Raw genomic sequence first — 24,165 nt, 5'->3', positions numbered from 1 at the left:
TCAATTCTGTAACAGTTCTATAACAATTGATCCCGATAATTTAACCCAATAGAATAGTTGTGTGTCCAATTTTGTCAACACGCTGTGACATTCGATGTCTGCTGATAACTGGAGATAAATTCTTAAAACTGCTGGATCTCTTGCTATGCCATCAACATCTCATCAAACTGGAGCAGTACCTAATATAGTAGTCCCTGGCTATTACATAGTCCAGAGACACAAGTCTGCATTTTCTTCAACATGCATCAATATTAGAAGCAAGTAAAAACACTGTGGCCTTCCTGTGTCAGGCACAAACCACTGGTCTTTAGACATTTCTGATCCCAACATAATATTTATAATCTAAACATTCTACGATGGAAATATCTACAGCCAGTTGGTTGCAAACACCAACTGTTGCTCAGTGAACTCTGTCTCTCTCTCTTTCTCTCTCCCTCTCTCTAATGATACCAACCACATTTTCCCTCTATCAAATGAACTTAACACAAACACCTTTCAGAAGCTGAATTAACCGAGTTCCATATGCCAACATCCCTCTAATCTTCCATTCACTGCAACTGAAAAGAAACTGACAGATTGTACCAGTCAGGATTTGAAAGATATTTACAACAGATTCTAGATGTTCTTAGAATTAGCATTGTTCTCTAATCTGTCCACTCGAGGAGTTTGATAACAGATTCTCCTTTGAATATAGAGCTGGGTTATTGGGCCGTGATGTGTTTACTTGTTCATCTTCATGACTCTAAACCTTTGCCAATTATTTGATGTGATCAGTTTATTTTTACGTATTTAATTTTTTAATACATTTCCCGAGTGGAATCAAATTTAAATTGAAACCATGTTTGCAGTTGTGATGCTCTGTTGACACATCGAAGGTGAGAGAAATGCTGTGAGTGAGGCACACGCTAAGTCCAGTAGCTGAAAGTGATCAACAGACTGCGTTCTGTGTTTAGTGATTCCAGGCATGTTACCAATGCCAACCCTAGATACCAAGATGAGGAGAGGCACTGTGGAAGGAATGAGGAATTGGGACTTGTCCATGTGAGTTACAAGGTATGAGAACAGAAATAATATCACGTTAGAAAGGAGAAAAGGCCTAAAATTGGAGCAGTCGGTAACAGGACTTCAATTAGTCTCCTCTTATCTTGGTGAAATCAAATACCGACACATTGTGTTATTTGAAATATCAAAATATTAAACTCCTGCCCAGTTATAGGGGTTGTTAACATCAGCTGAAACAATCCCCAACTGTCAAAATGGGCACGATGTGATTAACAGCAGCAATAATAATAGAACACAGCCCCTGCAGTCACTTGTGAACTTGCCGAACCCGTAGGATCTTGTTCGGGCCTGAGGCCCACCACACCGGGTGTTTGTAAAGTGGATAATGTGGAGTGTTTTCCCTTGGGGCCTGGGGCTCGGGGCTTGGTGCCTGGGGCCACACTCGGTGCTTTTCTCCCAGAGTTTCTCAAACTCTCTCCCTGGAGCTCGCTCACCTCCCGTGTTACCGCCTGGCACCACTGCCCCACAGCGCACTCTCAGCTTACACTGCCCGGTGATTACTGCAGGTCTGGACCAACTCGTTGTGTAAAAATGTTTTTCTTATGTTGCCTTTGGACACAATACTCCAGTTGAGGCCGAACCAGTATTTTATACAGGTTCATCATAATATCCACACTTTTGTACGCTATCTTCTTCTTAGGCAGTCCCTCGGAGTGGAGGATGACTTGCTTCTACACTAATGAGTTCTCAGGTGACTTATGAGTCCAATGCGGGACCTACAGTCTCTGTCACAGGTGGGGCAGATGGTGGTTGATGGGATTTTGTTTGAGGGGACAGGTGGGTGGGGTGCTTGGGTTGTCGTGTGCTCCTTCCGCTGTTTGGGCTTGTCTTCCTCTAGCTCCAGGCGAAGAGACTCGAGGTGTTTGGCGCCTTCCCGGATGTTTTTCCTCCACTTTGAGCGGTCTTGTGCCAGGGATTCCCAGGTGTCCGTGGGATGTTTCACCTTTTCTAGGAGGCTTTAAGGGTGTCCTTGAAGCATTTCCTCTGCCCACTTGGGGCTCACTTGCCACGTCAGAGATCTGAGTAGAGTGCTTGTTTCAAGAGTCTCGTATCGGGCATGCAGACAATGTGGTCCGTCCATCAGAGCTGATTGAGCATAGTCAATACTTTGATGCTTGGGACGTTGGCCTGACCGAGAACACTGATGTTGGTGCACCTATCCTGCCAATACATTTGCAGGATCTTGCGAAGGCAGCGTTGGTGATACTTTCCTCGTGCTTTGAGGTGCCTGCTGCACATTGTCCATGTCTCTGAAGCATAAAGGAGGGCGGGTATCACTACTGCTCTGTAAACCATGATCTCTGTGCCGGCACAGAGGTCCTTGTCTTCAAACATTCTGTTCCTCAGGTGACCGAAGGCTGCACTGGCGCACTGAAGGCGGTGTTGGACTTTATCATCGATGTCTGCCCTTGTTGACAGTAGTTCCCAAAGTATGGGAAATGGTTCACGTTGTCCAAGGCCTCATTGTGGATTTTGCTAATCGGGGGGGGGGGGGGGGCAGTACTGTGTGATTGGGGGCAGGTTGGTAGAGGACTTTTGTCTTACTGATGTTTAGTGTAAGGCCCATGCTCCCCTACTCTTCTGTGAAGGCATTGGCGATGGTTTGGTGTTCGGCCTCTGAGTGTGCGCAGATGCAAGCGTCATCTGCGTACTGTAATTCAATGACAAGTATCCTCCTCAATCGCCTTCTCCCTGTGGTTGAAGAGCTCCTCCCAGAGTTGCAATGCAGATTCCGCCCACTAAGGGTAACAAGGAATGTGATCTTCACCGCGAGTCAAATTCAAGAGAAATACAGGGAACAATACCAACCTCTGTACATGGCCTTCTTTGACTTCACAAATGCTTTCGATACTGTCAACCGTGAAGTATTATGGAGGTGTCTCCTCAAATTCAGCTGGCCTCCAAGTTTGTCACCATCCTCTGCCTGCTCCATGATGACATGCAAGCTGTGGTCCTGACCAACGGATCCACCACAGACCCAATTCACGTTCGGACCGGGGTCAAGAAAGGCTGTGTCATTGCACCAACGCTCTTCTCGTTCTTCCTTACTGCAGAGCTGCATCACACCCTCAGTAAGCTCCCCACTGGAGTGGAGCTAGTCTACAGAACAAACGGGAAACTGTTCAACCTCCATCACCTTCAGTCCAGATCCAAGTTCGTCCCATTCTCTGTCATTGTACTCTATACCTCTATTGTTGAAGCCCAAGATCCCGTAAGTTTCTTTAACTGCTTTCTCAACCCACGCTGCCACCTTCAAAGATTTGTGCACATATACCCCCAGGTCTCTCTGTTCATGCACCCATTTAATATTGTACCTTTTCATTTATATTTCCTCTCCTAGTTCTTCCCACCAAAATGTATCACTTTGAACCTTTCTGCATTAAATTTCATCTGTCAGGTGTCCGTTCATTTCACCAGCCTGTCTGTCTTCCTGAAGTCTTTCACTATCCTCCTCACTGTTCACTATACTTCCAAGTTTTGTGTCATCTGCAAATTTGGATATATTAATGACTTCGACCCAAGTCTAAGTCATTAATATATATCAAGAAAAGCAGTGGTACCTAGTGCCGACCCCTGGGGAACACCACTGCATTCCTTCTACAGTCTGAAAAACAACCTTTCCCCACTACTCTGTTTCCTGTCACTTAGCCAATTTCGTATCCATGCTGCCACTGTCCATTATATTCCATGGGCTTTAATTTTGCTGGTATTGGTAACAGATCCAGGATCACAAAATATAAAACCCAGTCGGTTAATCACTTTCAGCTACTGGACTTAGCGTGTGCTCCAACAGCATCTCTCTCACCTTCGATGGGTGAATAGAGCATCACACCTGCAAAGCTGGTTTCCATTTATATCCACTCAGCAAATGTATTTAACAAAAGCCTGTAGGCCAATGAGACACTGTTAAGATGCCAGTGTGCTGCTCTTTTGCTCTGCATTTTGCCTGTAATGGAAACTAACTGAACATTTCTCCCAGTGTAACCTTTGCTGCAATGAAATGTGTGGCAAATGGAATATTGGCATTTATTGCAGTCAGGAAGTCTTGCTACAACTGTATAGGGCATTGGTGAGGCCACACCTGGAGTACAGGTGGACCCTCCCTTATCCAGCACCCTTGGGACCTGGCCTGTGCCGGATGAGGGGTTTTGTCAGATAAGGGGAGGTCATCGGCCCGAGGGATGGGAGGAAGTCACTCAAGGTCGGGGGGGAGGAGGTTTCCCAAGGTTGGGCACTGAAGTGTCAGTGGGCCGAGCAGGCCCCGAGGCATCGGCGGATCCAATGGGCCCCGAGGTGTCGGCGGATCCAGAGGCGTCGGCGGATCCAGTGGCATCGGCGGATCCAGTGGGCCCAGAGGTGTTGGCAGATCCAGTGGGCCCAGAGGTGTTGGTGGGACCAGCGAGCCCAGAGGTGTCGGCGGATCCAGTGGGCCCAGAGGTGTCGGTGAGCAGTGGGCCCAGAGGTGTTGGTGGATCCAGCGGGCCCAGAGGTGTCGGCGGATCCAGCGGGCCCAGAGGTGTTGGTGGGACCAGCGAGCCCAGAGGTGTCGGCGAATCCAGTGGGCCCAGAGGTGTCGGTGATCAGCGGGCCCAGAGGTGTTGGCGGATCCAGCAGGCCCAGAGGTGTTGGTGGACCCAGCGGGACCAGAGGTGTCGGTGGATCCAGCGGGCCCAGAGGTGTCGGCGGATCCAGCAGACCCAGAGGTGTCGACGGATCCAGCGGGACCAGATCGGCGGATCCAGCGGACCCAGAGGTGTCGGCGGATCCAGAGGTGTTGGCGGATCCAGCGGACCCAGAGGTGTTGGTGGGACCAGCGAGCCCAGAGGTGTCGGCGGATGCAGTGGGCCCAGAGGTGTCGGTGATCAGCGGGCCCAGAGGTGTCGGCGGATCCAGCGGGCCCAGAGGTGTCGGCGGATCCAGCGGACCCAGAGGTGTCGGCGGATCCAGCGGGCCTAGAGGTGTCGGCGGATCCAGCGGGCCTAGAGGTGTCGGCGGATCCAGCGGACCCAGAGGTGTCGGCGGATCCAGCGGACCCAGAGGTGTCGGCAGATCCAGTGGGCCTAGAGGTGTCGGCGGATCCAGCGGACCCAGAGGTGTCGGCAGATCCAGCGGACCCAGAGGTGTCGGCGGATCCAGTGGGCCCAGAGGTGTCGGCGGATCCAGCGGGCCTAGAGGTGTCGGCGGATCCAGCGGGCCCAGAGGTGTTGGCGGATCCAACGGGCCCAGAGGTGTCGGTGATCAGCGGGCCTAGAGGTGTCGGTGATCAGCGGGCCCAGAGGTGTCGGTGATCAGCGGGCCCAGAGATGTCGGTGGGACAAGCGGGCCCAGAGATGTCGGCGGATCAAGAGGTGTCCAGTGGGACCAGCGGGCCCCGAGCTGTAGGTAGGGTCCGAGGTGTTCTATGTTGAGGGGCTTCTGCTGCTGCTGATCACTTGCTTTTTTGTGTTGATTTTCTGTTTAGGTGAATGATTTAATTAAATCATAAAGGAAAGGTATAACCGTTGTGCCTAAAAAAAGGAATGGGAAACCTGGGGGGCGGGGTGAATGGGTCGTGTTCTGTGCATGCACCACCTGGATAAGGGAGTCCTGGATAAGAAAGGTTCAACCTGACTGTGTACAGTTTTGGTCTCCTTATTTAAGGAAGGATATACTTACATTGGAAGCAGTTCAGAGAAGGTTCGCAAGGTTGATTTCTGAGATGAAGGGGTTGCCTTATGAAGATAGGTTAAGCAGGTTGGGCCTATTTCCCATTGGAGTTTAGAAGACTGAGAGGTGATCTTATTGAAACGTATAAAATTCTGATGGGGCTTGACAGGGTAGATGCAGAGAGGATGTTTTCCCTCGTGGGAGAATCTAGAACTAGGGGGCATAGTTTCAGAATAAGGGGTCGGCCATTTAGAACTGAGATGTGGAGGAATTTTTTCTCAGAGCCTCGTGAATCTGGAATTCTCTGCCCCAGAGAGCTGTGGAGGCTGGGTCATTGAATGTATTTAAGGTGGAAATAGGCAGATTTTTGAACAATAAAGGTGTCGAGGGTTATCAGAAGCGGGCAGGGAAGTGGAGTTGAGGCCAGGATCTTGTGGAATGGCGGAGCAGGCTCGAGGGACCAAATGCCCTACTCCTGCTCCTATTTCTTATGTTCTTATTTCTTTTAATCAGCCTCAGACCCTTGTTCATGTCTGTTGTAATTGTATAGAAAGGGGATGTGTAAAGAGATGGTGTTTGTATGGAGAAACAAGGCAACGGTATGTGTATGTGGGATAGTGACACAGCCTTGTGGTCACAGTCAGAGCAATGCACAGATATCCTTGTGGTTATGGTTTGAGCAGGGTCAGTACACAAATGCTCAAGCTAAGAGGTGCCAGGGATTGGGAGCAACAGCAGTAAATAAAATCTAAATGTAAATTCCGATATAGTTTATCTTCATTTATTCCTATGTTAATAACTTTTGCTGAATGTGGCCCACGCCAAGTGCCAGGATATTGGATCAGACCCACCATAAGAAATGAGTTTGACACCCCTGAGGTCGACAATGTCAACTGGATTCCTCCCATCCACCAACCTAACAACTTCTTTACAAACTCAAGCTAGTTTGTAAGACGTGACCTTGTTTTGTGGAAGCCGTGTTCAGGATCTCTAATGGGCCCCTTCCCATTCCCCATGATCGAAAACAGCATCTCCTGGAATCCCTTCAAACATCTTCCCAGTGATCGAGGTCACATTGATGCGCCTTTAGTTCCCTGGCTCGGATTTGTTCCCAATCTGGAAAATGGGAACTACGTGAGCTGCCTTCCAATCTCAGGGCACAATCCCTGACTCTATTGAGCTGTTGAAGATATGGGCAAGGGGTTCACAGAGCACGCGTCCCATCTCTTTAAACACCCTTGAGTGAATATCATCTGGTCCTTAAACACGTCAAGATTAACCGAAACAGAGAGTTTGCTGTCAGTGAAGAGAGACGAGAAGGACCAAAGTGCCATTTGTCCCTCTCAGTGTGGCCCTGAAGGACTGTGTCCAGGCTGAAGTTTTGTTCCCAGCGTACAATCCTCCCCCCAGATTGTCCTCTCTGAGCTCCAACCAGGTGATGCTAACTACTCAGGTGGGAAAGACAAAAATCTGCAGCAATGTGTTGAAAGTAACGCTGATTTATTTACCTATATCCCAAATAGTAAAGTCCAGTCCAGTTACAGGAGTATTATCAGCAGAAACAAACCCCAACTGGAAGAATGAACACGATTCAATCCTGGATTTGATTAACAGCAGAATCCAACTCCTGCAATCACTTGTGAACTCGCTGGTGTGTCAGCAGGCTGGATCACTGAGACTCCCTTCCCACACTCGGACCAGATGAACGGTCTCTCCCCAGTGAGTGCACTGGTGTACAGTGAGGTCAGATAAAAGCCCACCTGAAAGGTCTCTAGTCAGTGTGAACACGTGGATGGCACGTCAGTTCCCTAGAACTTTTATCGCACTCCCACAATCCGGGCATTTAAAAGGCTTCTCCCCACAGTGTGAACTCGCTGGTGTGTCAGCAGGATGGATGACCAAGTGAATCCCTTCCCACACTCTGAGCAGGTGACTAGCCTCTCTCAAGTGTGAACTCGCTGGTGTTTAGTGAGGATGACCGAGTGAATCACGTCCCACACTCTGAGCAGGTGAACAGTCTCTCCCCAGTGTGAACTCGCTGGTGTCTCGACGGGTCAGAGAATCGGTTGAAGCCTTGTCCACAGAGAGCACATGTACCGTTTCTCCCGCTGTGAACGGTGCTTTTTGATTCCATATTCAAATGATATTCAGATCCCGATGTATTGAGTTACACCGTCAGATCTCAATGTGATGTTTGATTTGAGCTTCCAGTCCACAAATTGTCCCATTTTAATACCTGTAAAATGAATTCCAAACAGGAAAAATAGAGTGAGAGAGAGAACCCACAAAAGCATAAAGACAGTTTATGAAATTGAGCTGAAAGAATCTGGTCATATGTGGGGCCTGCACTAGAAAAAGTGACCATGAAAGCTGCCGGATTGTCGTAAAAACCCAACTGGTTCACTAATGTCCTTCAGGGAAGGGAACCCACCTCCCTCGACAGTCCCACATGGGAAATTGGTGGTCCTACTGGGCTCAGAAGTACTGTACCCCCCCACCCCCACCCAGCTGATGGAGATAGGGAATATTCCACCACGTGGAGCACTCTGGACTCTGGGTATGGACATGCGCCATAATCATAGAATGGGACAGCACAGAAGGTGGACACTTGAGCCATCATGAGTGCATTCCAGATCACAACTCACTCATGAGGAAAGTTTCCTCATGTTGTCTCTAGTTCTTTTGCCAATCGCCTTAAATCTGTGTCCCCTGGAGACCAATCATTCTGCCAATGGAAACAGTTGCTCCTTATTTACTCTAGCAAAACTGGAAGAACTTCATTTGGAGCGGAGAGCCAGTGACACATTCTGTAACCAGGCGCAAACACTCCTGCACAGTCCAGACATCACTTGTTTCCCACTTGGCATGAAATTATAATTCATTTCATTTGATTTTAAATAGTTTTGTTAATATATTGAATCACGTTTCTCTAATTGCATTTCCCATCTCAGTTTCAAAGCCTCATTTATTTCCTTCCTCTGAGCCCCTGAACCTCATCTGGAAGTATAATGTTGGCGAGTGGTGATTGATTGCCCTGGGAACCAACAGGGAGAGAGGCCGGAGTCCCAGGGAGCAGCATGTTCTGCAACCAATCGTGGAGCTTGAGGGGTGTAACCTGAGTCGGACAGTCTGGTGAGTCAGTGTGAAGCCATTAAACAATTTATGGTTTAAAAACTCACGCAAGATTTCTTTTGTCAATAAAACAGTTTAACATTTGTCACTATTTTGTTTCCCTGGTGCGATGTTAAAGCTCTTTCCACAGGCAGTGGAGTTTCAGACACTTCAGTGCCAAGTGGACCAGGTGTTTAAAAGATCATTCATTTCCCTCTTTCCATATCGCTGAGAGTTAAAGGTAGAGATTGATTTCCCCTCATTATGTATCTGTTTGAGGGCAAATAGTGACTGGGACCGAACCCCAACATCACGCAGCACCTTCAGGAGTGAAATGGAGAAATCAGAGCATGCATTGAATCTGGATTTCAAACAGAGAGGATGTGACGAGGAGAGAGTGCGTTGGATGGGGGACTTGCAGCTTAGGGACTAGAAACGAAAGAATGTTTCAGAAAAACTAGAACTATGTGTTCAGAATTTCTACCCTGTACTTAGTGATGACTTTTGTAAATTATGAGGGCAGGTTGTGGAGACGAGGCTTGTATTCCCTTGAATATAGAAGATTAAAGGGTGATCTAATTGAGGTGTTTTATGATTAAAAGAGATGGTAGGGTAGATAAAGAAACTATTTCCTATGGTGGGGGAGTCCAAAACAAGAGGTCATAACCTTAAAATTAGAGCTAGGCCATTCATGGTGATGACAGGAAGCACTTCATCACACAAGCTGGAACATGTCCCCGAGAGTATCCGAAGGTATGAGAACTGAAATAATCTAGAGTTAGAAAGCAGGAAAGGCCCAAAAATGGAACAGTCTGTAATCGAACATCAGGTAGTTTTCTCTTATCTTGGAGATATCAAATGCTCGACAGTGTGTTTGAAAGAAAGCTGATTTACTTGACATATCAAAATATTAAATTCCAGCCCAGTTTTGGGGTTATTAACATCAGCAGAAACAAACTCCAACTGTCAGAATGAACATGGTTCAGTCCTGGATGTGATTAACAGCAGAATCCAACCCCTGCAGTGAATTTGATGGTGTCTCAGCAGGTGGGATGAACAGGTCCAATCTTCCCACACAGGGAGCAGGTGAACGGCCTCTCCCCGGTGTGAACTCCCTGGTGTCTCCGCAGGGTATATGACCAAGTCAATCTCTTCTCACACACTGAGCAGGGGAACAGTCTTTCTCCGGTGAGTATATTGGTGTGTCAGCAGGTTGGATGAATCAGTGAATCCCTTCCCACATTCGGAGCAGATGAACGGCCTCTCCCCAGTGTGAACTCGCTGGTGTTTCAGCAGGTAGGATGAATTAGTGAATCCCTTCCCACACATTGAGCAGCTGAACGGCCTCTCCCCGGTGTGAACCCGCTGGTGTCTCAACAGTAGGGACGACAATGAGAATCCCTTCCCACACACCGAGCAAGTGAACGGTCTTTCCCCAGTATGCATTCGCTGGTGTGTCAGCAGATTGCATGACTGAGTGAATCCCTCCCCACACACGGAGCAGGTGAACGGTCTCTCCCCAGTGTGAATTCGCTGGTGTGTCAGCAGGTTGGATGACTGAGCGAATCCCTTCCCACACACGGAGCAGGTGAACGGCCTCTCCCCAGTGTGAACTCGCTGGTGTGTCAGCAGGTGGGATGGGTAAGTGAATCCCTTCCCACACTCGGTGCAGGTGAACGGTCTCTCCCGAGTGTGAACTCGCTGGTGTGTCAGCAGGTGGGATGTCAGTGTGAATCCCTTCCCACACTCGGAGCAGTTGAACGGCTTCTCCCCAGTGTAACTGCATCGATGAGTTTCCAGCTCAGACAGAGAATTGAATCTCTTCCCACAGTCCCCACATTCCCATGGTTTCTCCATGGTGTGGGTGTCCTTGTGTCTCTCCAGGTTGGACGATCAGTTGAAGCCTCGTCCACACACAGAAGACGTGTACGGTTTCTCCCTGCTGTGAATGGTGCGATGTTTTTCAGGCTGTGTAACTGGTTAAAGCTCTTTCCACAGGCAGTTCACTAGAACACTCTCACTCGGGTGTGTGTGTGTCTGGTGCTTTTCCAGTCACACTGATGTTTGAAATCATTTCCCACAGACAGAATAGACAAACATTTCTTCTTCCACATTCAAAGGCAGATGATATTCAGGTCCTGATGAATGGAGTAACTCTGTCAGATCTTGATGTGATATCTCGTTTGAGTTTCCCGTCTGCAAATCCTTCCCTTCTAAAGCCCTGTAAAAGGAGTTTAGAAAAACCATCACTGAATGCAAGATAGAAATTCAGAACAGACAATTCTAGTTTTCATAGAAATTTACATCACAGAAGGAGGCCATTCAACCCAGTGTGTGTGTGCTGGCTGACAAACAGCTGTACAGTCTAATCCCACTTTCCAGCTCTTGGTCCGTAGCCTTGTAGGTTATGGCATTTCAAGTGCATATCCAAGTACGTTTTAAATGCTATGAGGGTTTCTGCCTCTTCCACCTTTTCAGGCAGAGTGTTCCAGACCCCCTCCAACCTGTGCGAAAAAATTCTCCTGAAATCCCCTCTATACCTTCTACCAATTACTTTAAATCTATGCCTCCTGGTTATTTTCCCTCTGCTAAGGTGAATAGGTCCCTCCTAGCCACTCGATCTATAACCCTCAATTTTATGCACCTCAGCCTCCGCTGTTCGAAAGAAAACAACCCCAGCCTAGCCAATCTTTCCTCATAGCTAAAAATTCACCAGTACAGGCAACATCCTCATATCTCTTCTGTACCCTCTCGTTCCTGTAATGTGGTGACCAGAACTGCACGCAGTACTCTAGCTGTGGCCTAACTCGTGTTTTATACACTTCAAACACAACCTCCCTGCTCTTGTATTCCATGCCTCGGCAAGTATTCCGTATGCCTTCTGCCTTTTAACCACCTTATTCTATCTGTCCTGCTTCCTTCAAGGATTTGTGGACTTGCACACCAAGGTCCCTCTGTTCCTCTACACTTCAATGTCCTACCATTTATTGTGTATTCCCTCATCTTGTTAGACCTCCCCATTACCTCACTGCATTACCTCACACTTCTTGAATTCCATTTGCCACTGTTCTACCACCTGACCAGTTCATTGATATCTTCCTGCAGTCTGCAGCTTTGTCTCATCAACTACACAGTCAATTTTTGTATCATCTGCAAACTTCTTAATCATACCCCCTACATTCAAGTCTACATCATTGATTATATACCACAAAAAGCAAGGGACCAAGTACTGAGCCCTGTGGAACCCCACTGGAAACAGCCTTCCAGTCACAAAAACACCCATCAACCATTACCCTTTGCTTCCTGCCTCAGCCAATTTTGGATCAACTTGCCACTTTGCCTCGGATCCCATCGGCTTTTACTTTCGTGACCAGTCTGCCATGTGGGACCTTATCAAAAGCCTTGCTAAAATCCTTATAGACTACATCAAACGCACCACCCTCATCAACCCTCCATGTTATCTTCTTAAAAACTTCAATCAAGTTAGTCAGACACGACCTTCCCTTAACAAATCCATGCTGACTGTCCCTGATTAATTCGTGTCTTTCTGAATGAAAATTTATCCTGTCCCTCAGGATTTTTTCCAATAATTGAAAGACAAATTTGGGGAAATGAATTGTATTTTGTCACCCCATCAAGATTGGGGGCAGAGGGACAATAAATAATATTAATAAATTATTTTAAAAATCGGTGAGCAGACAGGTCTGCAGTATGTTCACTATTCAAGCTGACCAAAATCAGGCCGTTTTGATTGGATTTGGAGACCAAAACTGTAACAAACCCTCAGCGGAGACTCACACCCCATTGAGTAAACTCCAGAAGATATTTTTTCTGGTGATTTTTATTAATTACAATTTAATGAATGCCGTAACTGACAGGTTCAATTAATGTTTATTTTCCAAATGCAGCTTGTAAGAGCGAAAAACTTTAATTAGGGGTAAAGTAAATCGTTGTAATTAAAATTAAGTAAGAAAGACTGAGAGTAAGGTTTAAAATGCGTTCATGGTACAATAGCTGAATTAGGCAGAAACACTAAGGTCAGAGAAATTCTCTTGGGAGATAAGAACACCCACAAGATTTATGTAGACAGCTCACAGAAATAATGAGAGGAGGCCACAATGTTCCAGCCACAGGAGATAACAGGGACAATGCCTCTTTTAAGCAGAGGGTAGCCATATGTCTGCCAAGGACATCAGTCTGAGAATTAGTCTGGGAAGACGTTCCCAGAAATGTAACACGTAACCTGCTATTCTCTAGCAACAGTCGTCAGAACTGATTGTACCAATGGAATCATTAGAAATTACTGAAACCAATAAAATTAATGTAACTGTAGCACCCAATGAAATTGTTGTAACCTGTATTAACCAATGGAACACTTCCCCGCGTAGTTCCACCATTTTGACTGTATCTAAACTGTATAAAAATGTAATTACACAGCTTGTTCTATGAGATCGATGTTGAGAGCACTCAGTAACAGTACTGATGAGGCCAGATCGCCCTTGATTAATCAGGTTTTAATAAACAACTCTTTTCTCTATAAAAAAACCTTTTGTGTGAGTGTTATATTTTTAATACCCCACAACATTATGGCGCTGCAAGCAGGGTTACAATGGGCAGCCGACAGACAAACGTATACGAATCCATCATGAGTGAGTATCTTCAACTACCTCATAATCCGACGTGAGCCGTTATGAGACGTGTCTTTTGCCCGGGGTACTTGAATCTGTGAAAAGTCTGTTATGGTGTTAAAGACTTTGGCGAATTGGGAAGTCACGATAGACACTATCAGAAGGCATCGATGTGGATATGGCCTCTAAGTTCAAGGGGAACCGGGTAGAGGAACCATTAGTATCTAGAATACAGATAAATCGATAAGGTGTCGATGGGATTGCAGGCTCTAGGGGTAGGGGAAACTGACTGGAGGGACAGTCAGTATCTAGAATACAGTTTAATCGATAAGAAGTCAGTGGGACTGTAGACACTGGGGTTAGGTGATACAAGTGGGAAGACAGTCAGCATCTGAGAATACAGTGAAACCGATATAAGGGTAGACGTATCAAAAACTGAGTATGACGTGTAAAGATATGCTGGACACTGCTCTCTTATGGGGGGCTAGGATATTTTTCGGATGACCATAAAAAACCTGATAGTGACTATCTTAAGTGACGTATAGATCCAAAAATAGAGCTGACCAAACAATTAATAAGCTTTGTTGAATGAAGAGAGACTTTGGTGAACGTTTGTCTTTGAATGAAAGTGCTTGTGTGATTTTTGACTGCGGAATATTTGAGGTGGGAATTAATGAATTTTTCATGTGTCTGAAAGCCTGTTTGGAAAAAATGGTGGAGCTGTCTGTTTGTTTTCGCTCCACCCACTTTTTCGGACAGTGAAAGTTTTTTTTTTAAACCCTTTGTAGTGTTGTCCTGTATGTGGGAAGTTTTAAGAAAGTGTGAACCTAGAATTGAATTACATTTTAAGGTAGAAGCACAGGTGCGGATTTATTCGGATGATAAGTTACAGAGCTAGGAAATTCACAAAAGATAGGTTTGTTGAGCAAAAGTTCAAAAATGCGTGGTCCCGTTGGTTTTTAAAAAGAATTTCGACACGCTCATTTACTTGTCAAAAGAAACATATAATCATTGATTACATTGGGTTGAAAGACAATAAATTTAGTCTAGGAATGAGATAAAGAACGGAGAAGGGAAATTGTAATGCCTTCAAAAAAAGCCTGCGGACTGGGGAAGTACGCTCCCATTTTCCTTTGTATAAAACCTTGACATGAAAACTTCTAGCTCAGTAAAAAGAGTTTTAAATAAAAGATTGGCAGTACAATATTTGAATTGTGATTGAGATATTTCAGGTGATTCTCCTTGATAAACATTTTGGTTGTATTGGAAAATCTTGGGTTTGGAAGCCTTTTTAATAAAATTACACAACTACTGCATCAGAAGCTGCAGCTTAAAAAGATGTAATTTATGAAATACTGTATCACAAAATTGAAGCTACAGAGCAAAAGATTAGAGTTTTTGATGTTCAGCTTCTAAAACAGAAATTGGGCACACAATTATAAAACAAGTACTTTGCATTCTGTGATCTGTGAATCACTATAAGCATAAATGAGAAGTCCGATCAAAAAACACAGTATTACCATATTTGACATTTTGTAATCCAACAATAAATACAAATATTACAAAAGGGGAGCAGAGATTAGGATGGGAACAGTGAAGAGCTCATTTTGTTGTGAAGGTTTCAAGTACCACGGGTTAAGAGAAGGCACAACAAAATACTGAGATACATTCAAAATAAAATGTTAAATCTGATCTCTTAAAAAAAGAAATAAAACTAAAAGGTTTGGAAACAATCTAGAAATACCTTGGGGGAACCAGAGTAATTTTGACAGGCATGCTAATGTGGGAAGTGTCCAACTACCTGATAAAACCAGAAGCTGCACAGGCTGTGAGACAGATAGTGGAGGAAGTTACTGGAAAGCGGTATACTTAGAGGTAGAGGGAACAACAAATGCCCCTGTCTGGCCCATGCAAAAGCCGGACGGATCATATCGGTTAACTATTGATTATACTGCCCTCAATAAGGTGACTCCCCGTCAACATCCCATCGTGGCCAGCCCAGCCACCACATTTAATGGATTAAAACCAGAGCATAAGATCTTCACTGTATTAGACATAGCCAATGGATTCTGGTCCATACCCCTGGCAAAAGAGTCCCAAGATAAGTTTGCCTTCACAGTCAGCGACCATCAGTACACCTGGACACGGGTCCCACAAGGGTTCCACAATAGCCCGGCTATATTCCACCGGACTATGAGTTGAGCCATAGAAAAGGTGGATTTAACCCTGTATAGGAGTACTACACTACAATACATAGATGATCTTACTAATAACATCCGAGGATGATAGGGGGCATACAGGAGCACGTATAGAAATACTGGAAGTCCTGCAGGACACAGGATTCAAAGTAAATCCCAAAAAAGGCACAAATCGGACAAGCTGTGGTATAGTACCTGGGACACGAAATATCCCAAGGAACTAGGACCATGTTCACTGACAGGAAGGAGGCCATTAGGATTATGCCCCAACCAAAAACAGTCCGAGGGGTGCGTAAGGTACTGGGGCTCTTTAACTATTTGCAGGAATTTTGTACCTAACTTTGTGGCAATCGCAGAACCAATACAGCTGCTCGTGAAAGTGGGAAAACCATCCTTAGAAACTGTAGAGTGGGCCCCGAACAAGAAGCAGCATACGGTAATCTGAAGGAAGCCCTAATGTCAGCTCCAGGGCTGGGACTCCCGAACATGGATCTCCCGATCCACATATATTGTGAGAACCAGGGAGGCTTCTATGGAGCCGCGGTGACACAAATGCATGGGGATAGGATGAGACCCGTAGCTTACTACTCGTCACAGCAATCTCCAGCGGCTGCCGGTCTGTCCAGATGCCTGGCCGCACTGGATTGTGCCACTTAGGCAGTCAAAATTAGTGAGTCTGTCATAATGATAGGAGAAATAATACTGCACACAAAACACACACTGGTGGAAATGCTAAATGGGAGGCAGTCCTATTACCACATGATTGGCTTGGATCAAGGGACTCATTTCACGGATCAAGTGATGAAAGAAACTTGTAGAATATTCGGTATTAAGCCGCCTACGAGACAGAATCAGAAAGTATGTGAGGGAATTGAGTGAGCAGTTGAAAGGTATGCGACATGAGGTCCGAGAAAGGCAGAAGGAGGAGGACGAAGACAGTGAGATAGCCGCCTCGGCTATAATCCCTGAGGTGGGGGCGAAGGTAATGGTTAAGGAAGTGGCAGAGAAACCAGGGTTCGCACCTAGGGGAGCGGACGATATGAGGTATTAATTAGTGGAGATACATGTGCTTGCATTGATATGAAAAGTAGGGGTCAACGGAAACACTGGTCTCAGCTGAAAGAATATAAAGGTACGATAGATGGACTTTTTAAAGAGGATTAGGATGTATATTTGCAATATTAGGGATACTGGCTATAATAAAGTGGATCTGGAAAAGGGCACATGCCCGGAGAAACGGTGCAAACAATCCAGTTGAAATAGAAATGGTAAGACAAACTAAAAACCTGGAATATGCAGGATGTGTTTTATCAACAGAATATAAACGTGATCACCACCGTCCTTCCGATTCTACAAGGACAAGCTACAAGGCTGCCCCTAGGGCGCCCAGAAGCATATACTCACACCAGAGGGTACAACAACTACATAAAGCAGCCCCTAGGGGGCGGCATCTGAGTGGCAGGAACGTTTATCTTGAAGCCACAAGATAAGTGGGTAATAAAATGTTACCTGAATATTGTAAACCAACGAATTAACCTTGGGAAAGCACGTGATAGTTAAACCTGGAACAGAAGCAATAGTACATTGTCTGGACCCAGAGAGGGACATAATCTTAGGGCCGTCCTCGTTAATAGGTCATATGTGAGGAAGAGAGAAAGTATTCAGGTCCAGCAGTGATGATTAATAGTCACGACCCCAGGACCAACAACACTACCACCAATTACTTGACATCCCCTTACTGAAGGCCCGCCTGGCGGGTTGGTGACGAGATCGGAGGGAATGTTGTTATTTGACAATGTGCAGCATGAAATGTTACCTGTGAGCATAAATTTAACAGACCTATACCTGCCAGAAAAGTTTAGCCCCAAGACTAAAGTGCTGTGCACACGATTGCTAGACACAATCCTGAGAAAAGCTAGTGACACATCAGGAGCAAGGGAGTATCATAAGCAGCTGAGACACAAAGGAGGAAGACAGAGATCATCTTTAGGGAGTAAGTACAGGGACCTCGCTAGTAGATGCACTAGCTATACAGGTGATCCAAGCAGGAGCAGATAGTTTGAGGAGAACGATGGAGGTACGATGAGGAAACAGGCCGGGATAGGGATAGAATCTTCAGAGTTAGGATCTAAAACATCCAAAATACTGCTGGAGGGTATATCCGTATTGGAAGGCCATGCACAAACAATTAACGAGCTAAATAAGCAGGAATGAGAGGACGATGCCGAGGGCAGGAAAAGAGACACATCATGCCAATGGGAGACGGATGATCGGTCAGGTGAGACACAATATGGATCAGATACAAACTGGGCGGCGAGTTCCAGATTGGATAAATAGCACCCAGTTGAAAGAAATGGTACAGCACACTGGGCCATTAGACGCCTGCACCCTGAAAGGAATGACTAGGGTGTATGCGGTTACAGGAGGATGGGAGGAGAAACAAACATAATACGAGGGGAAGAGTACATCTGCGATGGACCAGTATGAGATCAAAAAGAATGGAAATATAAGGGGAATATCTTTATGCGGATGCCGGAGAGAAGGAAGAATAACTATATGTACTCACCCAGTGGGAGACTGGAGCAAGGATAGCTGTGGGTTTGACAATACTACAGAAGGATGTGTCATTGGAATAAGCCCTGCCCGAACCGAACCCACACATTAAGCCTATCAAGGGTGAGGAGAATATTGTGTGGTAACTAGCCTGGGAACTTACGATGATGGAGGCTTGACTTGTAACATTACAATGCCTAACTTTTGCTTTACTCCCAGAGTGTCGGTGGTAGTGGGAAGAGCACACATGACCTATATAAACGCCAGGAAGGCAATATAAGCGATGAGATTAAGCAAGATATTGATAATTACATGGAAGAGCAAGCACCACCAATTCCCGTTACTTGAAGATTTAACTGAGCTCAAAGGACTGTTAAGAAATTACATTATAAGATATTATGAGTTAAAGGATAAAGGCAAAGAACTGGACAGTGAAATAAAGGATAACCTGAAAAACCCACCTTGATACTTGAGATTATACATCCATGGATAAGGATCTTTTCACATGCCCTAGTGGCAGTAGATAGTAATAGCCTTGAGTTGGTTGGTGATGTTATGTAACAAATGCAAAAACAGGAGAGGCATACCCGAGCAAAGTTACAAGATAGGGATTAGAATTATATCCCATGTGTTAGTCCGAGTGCAGCTGATAGTGGTGCTGATACTCCGGGGAGAATGTGCAGGCAGATACAAGAGACGCAGAGCAAAGACGTTGGCCAAGGCCCGTAACCAAGAACGCAGAAAGCCTTTGTTAGATCCAAAAAGATGTAATCAAACACAAAGACGGCATGAATACCTGATATGAGTCGTGAGTGTCCCAATCCTATCACCTGATCAACGAAACCGAGGCGAGAGACACACGAATCAAGACAGGAAAAGGCAGGGAAAGGAAAATTGTTGTTCGTGGTGGGTATTAGGGGTTACCACCTGATCAAATGGGGGATTGTAAGAGCAAAAAACCTTAATTAGGGATAAAGTAATTCGGTGTAATTAAAATAAAGTAAGACTGAGAGTAAGGTTTAAAATGCATTCATGGTAGAATAGCTGAATTAGGCAGAAACACTAAGGTCAGAGAAATTCTCTTAGGAGATAAGAACACCCACAAGATTTATGTAAACAGCTCACAGAAATAATGAGAGGCCGCCACGATGTTCCAACCACAGGAGATAACAGGGACAATGCCTCTTTTAAGCAGAGGGTAGCCATATGTCTGCCAAGGACATTAGTCTGAGAATTAGCCTGGGAAGACGTTCCTAGAAATGTAACACATAACCTGTAGGCAGCTATTCCCTAGCAACAGTCGTCAGAACTGAATGTACCAATGGAATCATTAGAAATTACTGTAATCAATAAAATTAATGTAACTGTTGCACCCAATGAAATTGTTGTAACCTGTATTAACCAATGGAACACTTCCCCACGTAGTTCCACCATGCTGACTGTATCAACTGTATAAAAATGTAATTACACAGCTTGTCCTGTGAGATCGGCGTTGAGAGCACTCAGTAACGGTACTGATGAGGCCGGATCTCCCTTGATTAATCAGCTTTTAATAAACAACTCTTTTCTCTACAAAAACCCTTTCGTGTGAGTGTTATATTTTTAATACACCACAACATTAGCTCCAGACCCCCAGACTGAGCATTAATTCAGCCCGGGTAATTGACGGGAGCTCCAGACCAATAGGAAGAGCGGGGGAGGGGCTGGAGGACCGAGCGGGCGACTGGTCCTCCAAACAATGGGAGTGTGAGGGGGCGGGGCTTGTGACATCCAGTGGGCGGGGCTGAGGCTGGATCGTCCCTGATTGCTGAAACTCTGCCCCATTTTTAAAGCAGGTTTCTGTCAAACTCCAGCAAAAATTGGACCTTTTGTTGTGGCTTTAGACAGATGGAACTCTGGGGTGGAGCAAACATTGCAACATTTGGTAGTGAAATGGGTTCATTCAGGACACACAGCAGGGATTATTTCAGGAAATAACACAGTGCAGTGAGAAAGGAAATGCAGTGGATGTTGTGTAGATGGATTGTCAAACAATGTTTGATAAGATGCCGTACAGGAGGCTTGTTGATCAAATTAAGGCTCACAGTATTAGAGGGAGTAGGGCCACGTGGAGAGGAAGCTAGGTAAAGAGCAGAAAACAGAGAGTAGTGGTTAATGGATGTTCTTCAGACTGGAGAGATGTAAACAGTGGTGTCCCCCAGGGTCAATGTGGGGACCATTGCTCCTCAATAGAGAGAAATGATCTGGACTTGGGTATATGGGGCAAAAGATCGGATCTCCAGATGACGCCAAAAATGGGGAGCGTGGGGAACTGTGAAGATGACTGTAAGTGAGTTCAGTCTGAATGCACAGGTTTGTAAATGGGGCAGGTAGATGTCAGATGAAATTTAGTGCAGAGAAATCTGATGAGATACATTTTGGCAGGAAGAAAAATGGAGGAAATGAACATTAAATAGTAAAACTTTAAAAGAAGCGGAGGAGCAGAGATTTTGGGATCACGGAGACATGGCTCCAGGGTGACATCCAGAGATATTCAACATTCAGGAAGGATAGACAGAAAGGAAAAGGAGGTGGGGTGGCATTGTTGATTAAAGAGGAAATTAATGCAATAGTAAGGAAGGACATTAGCTTGGATGATATGGAATCGGTATGGGTGGAGCTACGGAATACCAAAGGGCAGAAGACGCTAGTGGGAGTTGTGTACAGACCACCAAACAGTAGTAGTGAGGTTGGGGACAGCATCAAACAAGAAATTAGGGATGTGTGCAATAAAGGTACAGCAATCATCATGGGCGACTTTAACCTACATATTGATTGGGCTAACCAAACTGGTAGCAATGCGGTGGAGAAGGATTTTCTGGAGTGTATTAGGGATGGTTTTCTCGGCCAATATGTTGAGGAACCAACTAGAGGGCTCGCCATCCTAGACTGGGTGATGTGTAATGAGAAAGGACTAATTAGCAATCTTGTTGTGCGAGGCCCCTTGGGGAAGAGTGACCATAATATGGTAGAATTCTTTATGAAGATGGAGAGTGACACAGTTAATTCAGAGACTAGGGTCCTGAACTTAAGGAACGGTAACTTCGATGGTATGAGATGTGAATTGGCTAGAATAGACTGGCAAGTGATACTTAAAAAGGGTTGACGGTGGACAGGCAATGGCAAATATTTAAAGACCACATGGATGAACTTCAACAATTGTACATCCCTGTATGGGGTAAAAATAAAACAGGGAAGGTGGCTCAACCGTGGCTAACAAAGGAAATTAAGGATTGTGTTAAATCCAAGGAAGAGGCATATAAATTGGCCAGAAAAAGCAGCAAACCTGAGAACTGGGAGAATGTTATAATACAGCAGAGGAGGACAAAGGGTTTAATTAGAAGGGGGAAAATAGAGTATGAGAGAAGCTTGCTGGGAACATAAAAAGTGACTGCAAAACCTTCTACAGATATGTGAAGAGAAAAAGATTAGTGAAAACAAATGTAGGTCCCTTGCAGTCAGATTCAGGTGAATTTAGAATGGGGAACAAAGAAATGGCGGACCAGTTAAACAAATACTTTGGTTCTGTCTTTACGAAGGAAGACACAATTAACCTTCTGGAAATACTAGGGGACCAAGGGTCTAGTGAGAAGGAGGAACTGAAGGAAATTCTTATTAGGCGGGAAATTGATGGGATTGAAGGCCGATATGTCCCCAGGGCCTGATGGTCTGCATCCCAGAGTACTTAAGGAAGTAGCCCTAGAAATAGTGGATGCATTGATGATCATTTTCCAACAGTCTATCGACTCTGGATCAGTTCCTATGGACTGGAAGGTAGCTAATGTAACACCGCTTTTTAAGAAACGAGGGAGAGAGAAAAGGGGTAATTATAGACCAGTTAGCCTGACATCAGTAGTGGGGAAAATGTTGGAATCAATTATTGAAGATGAAATAGCAGCACATTTGGAAAGCAGTGACGGGATCGGTCCAAGTCAGCATGGATTTATGAAAGGGAAATCCTGCTTGACAAATCTAGATTTTTTTGAGGATGTAACTGGTAGAGTAAACAAGTGGATGTGGTGTATTTGAACTTTCAAAAGGCTTTTGACAAGGTCCCACACAAGAGATTGGTGTGCAAAATTAAAGCACATTGTATTGGGGGGTAATGTACTGACGTGATAGAGAACTGGTTGGCAGACAGGAAGCAGAGAGTCGGGATAAATGGGTGCTTTTCAGAATGGCAGGCAGTGACTAGTGGGGTTCCGAAGGGCTCAGTGATGGGACCCCAGCTATTTACAATATACATTAATGATTTGGACAAGGGAATTGAGTGTAATATCTCCAAGTTTGCAGATGACATTAAGCTGGGTGGCGGTGTGAGCTGTGAGGAGGATGCTAAGAGGCTGCAGGGTGACTTGGACAGGTTAGGTGAGTGGGCAAATGCATGGCAGATGCAGTATAATGTGGATAAATGTGAGGTTATCCACTTTGGTGGCAATAACACGAAGGCAGAATATTATCTGAATGGTGGCAGATTCGGAAAAGGGGAGGTGCAACGAGACCTGGGTGTTATGGTACGTCAGTCATTGAAAGTTGGCATGCAGGTACAGTAGGTGGTGAAGGCGGCAAAGGTATGTTGGCCTTCATTGCTAGGGCATTTGAGTATAGGAGCAGGGAGGTCTTACTGCAGTTGTACAGGGCCTTGGTGAGGTCTCACCTGGAATATTGTGTTCAGTTTTGGTCACCTAATCTGAGGAAGGACATTCTTGCTCTTGAGGGAGTGCAGCGAAGGTTCACCAGACTGATTTCCGGGATGGAAGGACTGACATATGAGGAGAGACTGGATCAACTGTATTCACTGGAGTTTATAAGGATGAGAGGGGATCTCATAGAAACATATAAAATTCTGACGGGATTGGACAGGTTAGATGCAGGAAGAATTAAAGGCAATGAGGAATATTGGCCCCTCTGACCCCGAGTTCTAGACTCTCGAGCCACGAGAAACAGCCTCTCAGCATTTGTGTGAGGGAGTGCTTCCTGACATCACCCCTGAACCATCTTGCGGTGGACGCCCTCACCAGAGGAAATAGTTTTTCCTTTAATCATCTTAAACATCTTAATTAGGTCAACCATTAATCTTCGAAATTCAAAGGAATACAAGCCTAGTCTGTGCAACCTGTCCTCATAATTTACAAAAGTCACCACTGCAAGTACAGGATCATAGAATTACAGAAATTTACAGCACAGAAGGAAGCCATGTCCGCCTAATCCCACTTTCCAGTTCTTGGTCCGTAACCTTATAGGTTACGGCACTTTATGTGCGCATCAAAGTACGTTGAGTATGTGATGAGTGTTTCTGCCTCCCTTTCAGGCGTGAGTTCCAGACCCCCACCACCCACTGCGTGAAAAATTGTCTCCTCAAATCCCATCTGAACCTTCTACTAATTACTTTAAATCTATGCCCCCTGGTTATTGACCACTCTGCTAAGGGAAATAGGTCCTTCATATCCACTCTATCTAGGCCCTTCTTAATTCTATAGACCTCAAATAGGGCTCCCCTCAGCCTCCTCTATTCCAAAGACAACAACCCCAGCCTATCCAATCTTTCCTCAGTTAAAATTCTCCAGTTGAGGCAGCATCCTCGTAAATCTCCTCTGTACCCTCTTTACTGCACATCTTTCCTGTAATGTGGTGACTCTAACTGCACGCAGTACTCTAACTGTGGCGTAACTGGAATTTTATATAGTTCAAGCATAACCTCCCTGCTTTTATATTCTATGCCTCGGCTAATAACCACCTTATCTACCCGTCCTAGTTCCTTCAGGGATCTATGGACATGCACTCCAAGGTCCCTCTGTTCCTCTACACTTCTCAGTATCCTACCATTTATTGTGTATTTACTTGTCTAGTTAGCCCTTCACAAATGCATTACCTCACATTTCTGCAGATTGAATTCCATTTGCCACTGTTGTGCCCACCTGACCAGT

General features: G+C 45.4%; 2 protein-coding genes across 8 annotated transcripts in view; one reads left to right on the top strand and one right to left on the bottom strand.

Annotated features, from left to right (window-relative positions):
• The window catches only part of LOC139273608 (zinc finger protein 850-like), a 560,896-nt gene that overhangs the window by 218,564 nt on the left and 318,167 nt on the right, over positions 1 to 24,165 (top strand). The window lies entirely within an intron of this gene.
• Positions 9,694 to 24,165, bottom strand: part of LOC139273584 (gastrula zinc finger protein XlCGF57.1-like) — a 277,425-nt gene continuing 262,953 nt past the window's right edge. For all 7 annotated transcript variants that reach the window (XM_070890528.1, XM_070890526.1, XM_070890527.1 and 4 more), the window contains one exon: positions 9,694 to 11,041. In XM_070890528.1, coding sequence (XP_070746629.1) covers positions 9,976 to 10,677 — 702 coding nt within the window. In that variant the 5' untranslated portion in view covers positions 10,678 to 11,041 and the 3' untranslated portion in view covers positions 9,694 to 9,975. The remainder of the gene's footprint in view (positions 11,042 to 24,165) is intronic.

Source organism: Pristiophorus japonicus, chromosome 9 (genome assembly GCF_044704955.1).
Source record: "Pristiophorus japonicus isolate sPriJap1 chromosome 9, sPriJap1.hap1, whole genome shotgun sequence".
NCBI lineage: Eukaryota > Metazoa > Chordata > Chondrichthyes > Pristiophoridae > Pristiophorus > Pristiophorus japonicus.
This window is presented reverse-complemented; position numbering and strand designations above follow the sequence as displayed.